The following is a 9,572-nucleotide window of genomic DNA, read 5'->3' as shown; positions in this document are numbered from 1 at the left end:
CAGACTGTGCTAGTACAACTGTGCATTGAAATACGCACTGGTCAAATTCACGTCTTTTGCAGCACCCGCCTTTACAGAACATTTGCAAATGTCTGCCGAAGAGCTTCTGAAATTGACCAATCAAGTCTCCCGTTTCATTTGAATTAGGGATAGGCACCTCGCACAAATTGATGACGTCGTTCACATATCACTGGCAACTGCGACTCATCATTTCGATAAGTGGCTGGATGATGACAAAATTTGGATAAAGAAAAAGTTCCTGTCCGTTGTTTCAGCGAAATATTTCAGCATGGATGAGTCAGAGGTTTTGACAACTCTAAAAATTTTAATTATTGGAGAAAGTGGAGTGGGTAAATCAAGGTCAGTACGGAATGCTAACAATGTCAAGTGAAAAAGCCATGTATTTCCATTACATCTGCCCAACAACAACATGACTGTGGCACTGTCAGTGGCCCGTAGTTTTTGGCATTTTTGATACATGTCATCCACAGTAATTGTATTAAAAGCTCATGTTTCATACGTATGCAGGGAAGGGAGTATTTAGTTTCTTTTGATATACTCATAAGCTCAACACTTAATACTTTCTGAGAAATATTTATTTCTTTTGTTTCCCGTTTTCCTCCCATCATAATGCTGGCCGTCGTATAAGTGAAATGTTTTTGAGTACGGCGTAAAGCACCAATCAAATAAATAAATAAACAAATTTCTTTTGTTATCATATGTTTACATTTTGGCGAGGAACTTGAATTCTTTTTACACATCCACAATTCAGTAAGTAGCAACATAGCTGATGAAAAGTGAATAGTAGTCATTTTAGCACACAAGTGTTTTATTCATCTTCCTGAAGTCATGCCGAAATCCATAATCATAATTTTGAAACTGCCAAACCTGGGACACATACCTGGTCGCAAACTACATCTCTCCATGTTCATTTCCATTTAATTTTCTGGACTGGTACTGCAAGTAAATGCTCCTTACCATGGTGCAGGTGACATTGGCAGTGTGTGCCAGGAACATGTTGAAGATTTCACTGCTTCAAAACATTGGCTTGAAACCACTTCGCTTTGGGTCGACTGGGAAAATGGCAGCTCATGGAGATTGATGCCTCAGCCATTTTATTTTTACTCTTCCACTAAATTTATGGTGGTTGGGAAATATTCTGATCACGGTAATTCTTTAACCTTTTCACATATTTGCATGGTGCTTGTGCAGCCATATTCTGAAGGGATTATCCTGTGTATTCTTTTTGTGAAGCCTTGAAATTAATTTGGCTATTCCAACCAGTGTAGTTTTGTCTCCAAAGTCAAATGAAAAAAGTGAATAAATTACACTGAAATTAATTCTTTCATATCACAGTATGCGAAAAGGTTAAATACCAATCAATAAATCAATAAAATAAACCCGATTGTTGATGTGTTTCTGTTTGTAGCCTTTTACTGAGGTTCACAGATGATACTTTTGATCCTGACCAAGCAGCCACAATAGGTATGTTACTAGTGCACGTAAAACAGCATATTCGTTTTCACATGAAGAGTACATGTAAAGTCCTCCATTCTTTATACATCTCTTTTTAAGAGGTGAAATGATTGATGCAGTTTGCAAATTTCACATGAAAGACCTGAAATTCGCAGTGTTTATTGCTATTTTGTTACAGGTGTGGATTTTAAAGTGAAAACACTGACCGTGGATGGAAACAGAGCAAAGTTAGCTATATGGGTAAGTTTTGTAACAATGGCTGGGTTGTTTGTTTTTTGTTTTTTCTCTTGGAGGGGGTGGGTTATGAATTTTCATAACATTGGGCCATTGATACTTGGTTTCCCTCAGAAGATATTTGAAAATTAGTGTGGGCTGCAGAACAATTTTTATTATCATTTTTTTTTGTAATAATGTCACGTATTGTGACAATTTCTGACAAAAAAGTTAAATTTCCTTTGTTCCTATCTGCTGTGATATCTCAGTTGGTAGAGGTCCGCTTCAGGACCGGTAGATCCAGGATCAATCTTTGATCGAGTCACACCTAAGACTTTAAAAGAGGAAGTTGTAACTTCCTCGCTTGGCGTTCAGCATGAAGGGGATAGTGCAACGACTGATTGACCCGTATCAGTATAATGGCTCGGGCGGGGCGGCTTACTTGCCTTGAGTAAATCGTCTTAGTCAAGCAGCACTATATAAAAGAGCGGTGGAAATCCGTCCTGCTACAAGGAGGCACATTACATAAACCCTAAGGATTCCTTCGTCGTCATATGACTGAAAACTTGTTGAGTACGACGTTAAACCCCAAGCACTAACTCACTTAGTTGGTAGAGCATCTGCTTCGGGGAGCGGTAGATCAAAGAGGATAATGCGACAACTGGTTGACACAGAGAGTGGTGGACTAAAAAGTTTTTAAGTATGACATTAACCCCAAAGCACTCACTCATTCTTTGTTCCTAGCCACAATATTACCAAAGTAGTGTTAAGTCATAATTATTCATTCATTCTTTTGTGCCCTTGACTTCATTACAAGAGTCATGAAAGTATATTTTTTCAATACATGCTGTAAAGTACTTATTATTCGCTGGAATTTATTTTCGCAGATTTTCTCCAAAAATATGTTCGAGGGAATTAATTTTCGGGTTTTTAAGAAAATACTGAAAAACAGATCTTAAAATCTTAAAATTTTCCAAAATATAATATGGCTGAAGTTATTCAAGCATGTGAAGTAGGTATCATCATGGGTGGCTTTAATCCCCCTTTGTTTCCTGTGGTGTCGCTAATCCTCAGGATATGACTTCATTAGAAGTCAGCACGTGCTGGTATCTACTTTTCTTTCACTTTACGGCCATAGTGAACATTGATCAAACTAAAGACAAATAAACTCCCACTTTGTTTTATACCCACCAAACCTTAGCACCAGAGTTTGTATATATTTAAACCATAATTTCCCTTCCCTGGTGTTAAAAAAATTTAGCTGGCCCGCCGGGCTTTCTTAATGCCACTCCTCACACCAAGGCAAAGATTTCACTTCATTATTACTACTACCTGTAGTATATAATTCAGTATTGATTATTTCTATCACTGGAGTTATATTTCATGGTAAATTATTGACCACGAAATCTGCGAAAATTAGTTCCACACGAAAATTAAGTACTTCACAGTAGCAGGCAGGGGAAGTAATGCAGTGTGATTTGTTTTTACACAGTGAAGATTATGAAACTTTCTCACACATGGGAACCTCTTGCAGCAGCCTTCAGAGGATCATGAGCTTCCGCTAGGCTCTGCTCTAATTCTGAAACTTTTTCCAAAATTAAATACTGATAAAATAGCAGAAAAACAAGGTGTATGTATGGAACTGTTTGCTTGCAGGACACAGCTGGTCAGGAGCGGTTCAGAACCCTCACACCTAGCTACTACAGAGGAGCACAGGGTGTTATTTTGGGTGAGTTACAGAATGTACATGTCAGAAACTCTTGATGCTCATTGAAATTGACAAAATTTGCCAGGTATCATAGGTGTACTTGTACTTAAACAAGTTTGAAAAAAAAAGCAGAGAAATGATGATACGCATACGTTCAACCTAGAAAACTTTCCAATTTGGTGAATTCTTTACGGTCAGAAACCTAGTTATCCTGTCCCCTCAAAGCAGTGTGGTAATGAGGTAGAGATGTATTTGCCAGTCAGCTGGGATCCTCCAACTGAAATACTGTAATGTTCAGTGCAATAATAAATTTTAGGAAATAATTACTAATTGTAATTTTTCAACCCTTTCGCATGTTTGCAAGGTGTTTATTCAAGCATATTCTGAAGGCATTTTGACTGTTTGTTGACTGATAAAACTATACTATTTGTGTTGCTTTGAAATTGGCCAATTCAGTCGATGTAGTTTTGTCTCCAAAATTAAAATAAAATGTGCAAAAACTGCACTGAAAGTTGTTCTTTCTTATGTGAAAAGGTTGAGGAATTAGGGTATATGAATATATGAAATTAGAGTAAATGTAATTATGCAATGATATGAAGTGGAACTGTAAAGTGTCAGTGGTAGTATCGTAAACGAGGATGGCGTTATTTTTTACAGTGTATGATGTCAGCAGTAAACAGTCCTTCCAGAAACTTGATGCGTGGTTGAATGAGCTGGAAACCTTCTCAACAAAACATGACATCATTAAAATGTTGGTGGGAAATAAAATTGACAAGGTAGGCTGGTTCATGCTGAATCCCACTGGGAGAATTTGTTACAGGTGAACACAGGTGCAGGTACATGAAGCATGTACTAAGGCCTTGGATGAATGAAGTGTTTTAGTCATAGTGCCTGCTCAGGTAGTTTTGTGGTCAACCGTTGAACCAGGCTTTGTGCTGTTGTGCAGGCAAACCGTCAGATACAGCACTGGGGTCGATACCAATTTTGATTTATGCTGAGATAGTATACTTCAGTGTAATGCGTAATTTATGTCCCCAGTGTTCCAGTAGTGATACAGTTGTCCAAAGGGAACTTAATTCAGCCCTGTCCAGTATTAACTCCTTCTTGTGACCCAAAAGTAGTAAGCATTTCGTTTTGATTAGAATCAAGACTGGCTTTTAGGAATTGCCCCCATTTCCAGTCTCATCCTCAAGTTTAAAGGTCAGATGCAAAGGTGTTCTTTTTGGTTCTAAATTTAATAGAAGCAATGTTTGTGGTAATTTTGTATAAGTTACATGTATGTTAAATGTATGCCCTGTGTACTCTAAGTGGTCTAGAAGTAAACATCAAGAATCTTTGTTGAGCTTCTCTCCCTTTGATTCATTTATTTATTTATTTGATTGGTGTTTTAAACCGCACTCAAGAATATTTCACTTATACGATGGCGGCCAGCATTATGGTGGGTGGAAACCGGGCAGAGCCCGGGGGGAAACCCACGACCATCCGCAGGTTGCTGAAGACCCCCTTTGATTGATACATGGAATTCATGTTGTTACATTGGTCCTTAGTGGGCGCATTCGTCGGAAAGCTGGTGACACCTGTAAACAGTTACACTTCATGAAACCTGAGTGAAGGAGCTATTTAGACTGATGTTACGTCATTAATAGGAGGGATACGTGTACTCACTCTTGTTAGAAAGTTGATAAGTGTTAGACAGGTGAGAAGTGTTAGACAGGTGAGCAGTGCTTTTGTTATGTGTATCACAGGATAAAAGGGAAGTAACCAAGGAAGACGGTCTGAAGTTTGCCAGAAAACACCACATGTTGTTCATTGAGGCCAGTGCTAAGACAAGGGAAGGTGTTCAGTGTGCGTTTGAAGAACTTGTAGAAAAGGTGGGTAAAAACTTACAAACCTGACATTTTGTTGAGAGTCAAATTATGAAGAATGAGATATGTTTTGTGACAGTGGTCAAATAATTGCAGTTTTCTTAGGATCCTAATCAATAAGTAAATACGTGGTAAGGCCTGTCAGCAAGCTGCGGATGGTCAAGAGTTTCACTGGCCTCTGCTTGGTTTCCTCCCTTCATAATGCTGTCTCTTGTGATGTAAGTAAAAATATCAGCTGTCAGCTGAATAAGTATATACTGAATATGATGAGACTAAATTTGTATTATCTTACAGTAACATACTTACAATTCAGATATCGTGTATTCCAGTGACAAGTGGTGACTTTTCATTCCAGATTATACAGACACCAGGCTTGTGGGAGACAGACAGACAGGGCATGACTTTAGGAAACGCAGGACGATCTGCCAACCAATCCTGTTCAGGATACTGCTTCATTTGAGGAGATTCCCTAACCTTAGGTGACCTCTGTTTGACCTTTGGCCTGCAACCTTTTGACCTCTTGCTCTAGATCTGCCCAGATCTGTTTTTTTACAAAGAGTCTCCCAAAAGCTACGGGAATAGGGGCCACTTTCACAAAGATGTTATACTTGTATGATATCACACATATAGGACAACGGTATGTAAATAGTGACATACAAAATATCGTACGACAAATGTACGGCAAAAAAACTTCCTTCACCGCTTTGTGAAAGTGGCCCCTGAACATTGGAAATATGATTTGCACATCCGCTGGAATCAGGTACAAGCATCATGATGTGAGAGAAATATGTCTTGAAGTGAAAGAAATCAAAAACAGAAGTGATTACGTGTAGACCACTAAAGACAACACACCGCAAGGCACCATTACACTGTACTTTACCCTGACTCAGTTATAGTCTGATACAGTTCTGCTAATGTTCTGTTGTGGGATTTATGGGTCATATTGATAATACTGAGGACCCAAAAGACAGGTACATTTTGGATAACATTTTGAGTGGTCTTTCTACTGACTTAATATTTTGTTTTCTTTCACCGTCATGGACCATTCAAGACCACTAAACTGAAAGTTCAGTTCAGCTGAGGTCACTTGACTCATCATACTCACATATCTACATAAGACAGAACCAGTAAGTCTTTGTAAATGATAAACGGTAAACGAAACAGTATGTACTTTACAACAAAATTGAGGAAAGGGAAGTGTTTTGGATCATTACAAAAAGAAGAAACCTTCAACAACATAAAATAAAGACCAAAACTTGACCAGAACAAAAACTGGAGACTTCCGCAGATAAATACACGTACCTATATGTATCAGCTGATATGCAATCCTATTTTGTCACATCTTGTTCTGTGCTTACATTATGTACAGCTAGAAATGGGGTTGCTGTTTATAAGTGAAATATTGTCATACTGGCATAGTGGAAAAGTGTGGCAAAGTAGGCACAAAAATTGGGCTCCAACCTCTTCAAGCTGTGTCAGTGTTACTGAGTAACCCATGCGTCCAACTCACATGTGATAGGCTTTCCTTTTACAGGACCCACTTTCACAAAACTTGGGACTTGTGGATCGGATTTCTCTGGAAGTTTTTGGTAGATGATCATGTCTGCAGATTAAAGCACCGTTTACTTGGAAAGTTGCAAAGTTTTGTTGAGGTGGGCCCACATCTTTAGGGATCTTCTCATGCAATCCTTTGTATTTATTGTGAACTTACACATCTTATGTCATTTAGGTCCGTGGTTAGTATAAGTATATATTTGCATGTATGTAAATAAATTAGACAGTGTGTCATATTAATTAAGCTACTGGTTTTATGTAATTATTTTTTACAGATATCAGTTAATGCATTTGTATAGTGTTGATTGCTTACATAATCATCTAGCCCAAAATAGATGTAGTTGGCTCACGGCAGTAAATGAAAGTTTTGATTTGAAAGAATTTTGTAGGTGTGGCAAACCCAAATAAGTATGATCGCTATTGTAAATATCTGAAAAAAGTCCACAGCTTAAGTGGCCTGGAAAGATAGACAGTATGAAATTAAAGCTTAGAGAGAGGTACGTGTATGGGCTGGTGAGGGGTAAAGGTTTTTACTTGAGCCAGTATGAAGTTTTCACTTCATGGTCCATTATCAGATTAACATTTTTCTAGCTGAAGTCACATGACCAATCATGGTTGCACACATGGCCAGTAGCAAACGTCACATACATGTACCTTGAGACAAGTTATGCACTGTAATTCTTTGCCCTTTTCACATATTTGCAAGATGTTTATTGAAGCATATTTTGAAGGCATTATTCTCTGCAGATGGGTAAAAATCATGCGTTTTTGTGAAGCCCAAACAAGCCATTGTAGTTTTATTTTCAAAATCAAACTAAAAATATGTAGTGAAAGGTCCTCTTCGATGTGGGAAAAGGTTGAAGAATTAGGGCAGCTGTGTCCATGATCCTTTTAGGGTGACAGAGTGACCTGTAACGTATCTTCTCGGCCTACGTTAGAACAGACACCCAGAGGGAATTATACGACCAGGAATTAATCACCAGTTGTAACCAATGTAAATAGTATGTTGTATAAAGATTACTCTGTTTACAAATATATAGGTGGAGACTTCAAGGGGGGTAGGGTATATATATCAATATATATATATATATACATGTATACAATAAGATATACATGTAAAACATTACTGTGTAGCTTGGATATGTATGTATAGATATGTACGAGTACATGTGCAGTAGCTTTTGTCACATTTGCTTGAAGTGGATCAGCACTTGGAAGCACATTTGGTTCTGGTTTGTGCAGTAGTATTTAGCTTATTTTTGTGTGTTATCTTCTGTCCTAATGTTTTGACATACTACACGTAAGGTACTTATACTGAATTTTAGGGCCTATGTATTTATTTCCAGTTTGTGTTGTTACCATTGTGTTTAAAAGGATAACACAAATGGGTATTCTGAATGACTATGTTTGTGATGATCCCGCTTTAATTTGTGTACGGCTTGTATTATGACACAATGTGCTAGTTTTTTCAACAAAACCTGTTACTTTCGTACTGAAAATGATGCATTGTTAAAACCAGTCCTCTGTGTTGATTGACAGATTGAAATCTGAGATCACTTACATGCGTAATGTTACGTGTAAGCAACCAGTATAGTACTAGCGCAGCACAATAACTCCGGAGCCTCTCACCAATGTGGTGGCTGAGAGTTCTAGTCCAGCTCATGCTGACTTCCTCTCCGGTCGTATGTAGGAATTTCAGCATGTCCGCCCGGTTTCTTTTGACCACACAATTGGCTGTCGTCTATAAGTGCAAAATTGAGTGCGATGTAAAACACCAACCAACCACCAACCACTCAATCAATCAATCAGTCAGTAAATAGTGACAAGTAAGGACATAACTTTGCCATGATAGTTAACTGCATGTAACATGACAAGGGCTTTGTGCAAGAACGCCCTATTTTTGAACGTCTTTGTGCCGATTTTTGAGAGAGCGATGCATTTTAGAGATTTTTAGTTGTGAAAATCCAAGTGAGGATAATTTAAACGTCTTGCCATCTTCTATAAACTTAAGTACATGTACACTGCATGCTGTGCCTCATGTACACTACATGCTGGAGTGTGCCTCGTACACTACATGTTGGAGTGTGCCACATGTACACTACATGCTGGAGTGTGCCTCTTGTACACTATATGCTGGAGTGTGCCTCATGTACACTACATGTTGGAGTGTGCCTCATGTACTCTACATACTGGAGTGTATGTACATGAGGTACACGACATGCTAGAGTGCACCTCGTGTACACAGGCTTGAGTGTGCCTCCTGTACACTACATGCTGGAGTGTGCCTCATGCACACTACATGCTGGAGTGTGCCTCCTGTACACTACATGCTGAAGTGTGCCTCATGCACACTACATGCTGGAGTGTACCTCCTGTACACTACATGTTGGAGTGTACATGCTGGAGTGTGCCTCCTGTACACTACATGCTGGAGTGTGCCTCCTGTACACTACATGCTGGAGTGTGCATCATGCACACTACATGCTGGAATGTACCTCATGCACACTACATGCTGGAGTGTATCTCCTGTACACTACATGCTGGAGTGTGCCTCATGCACACTACATGCTGGAGTGTACCTCATGCACACTACATGCTGGAGTGTACCTCCTGTACACTACATGCTGGAGTGTACATGCTGGAGTGTGCCTCATGCACACTACATGCTGGAGTGTGCCTCCTGTACACTACATGCTGGAGTGTGCCTCATGCACACTACATGCTGGAGTGTAACACATGTACACCTGTACAAAACT

At 39.0% G+C, this 9,572-nt stretch overlaps 1 protein-coding gene across 1 annotated transcript; it reads left to right on the top strand.

Annotated features, from left to right (window-relative positions):
- The first annotated feature begins 209 nt into the window (after window positions 1–209).
- On the top strand, window positions 210–9,210 carry LOC135481357 (ras-related protein Rab-18A-like). Its single transcript, XM_064761179.1, has 7 exons — window positions 210–360; window positions 1,430–1,485; window positions 1,655–1,716; window positions 3,346–3,418; window positions 4,055–4,173; window positions 5,143–5,268; window positions 5,618–9,210. Exons 1-7 carry the CDS (start codon window positions 290–292, stop codon window positions 5,720–5,722), a joined length of 612 nt encoding a protein of 203 aa, XP_064617249.1. The 5' UTR covers window positions 210–289; the 3' UTR covers window positions 5,723–9,210.
- Window positions 9,211–9,572: the final 362 nt, after the last annotated feature.

This window comes from Liolophura sinensis, unplaced genomic scaffold (assembly GCF_032854445.1).
Source record: "Liolophura sinensis isolate JHLJ2023 unplaced genomic scaffold, CUHK_Ljap_v2 scaffold_25, whole genome shotgun sequence".
NCBI classification, from domain to species: Eukaryota; Metazoa; Mollusca; class Polyplacophora; order Chitonida; family Chitonidae; genus Liolophura; species Liolophura sinensis.
Note: the sequence above shows the minus strand (reverse complement) of the source record. Positions and strands in the feature narration are given on the sequence as shown.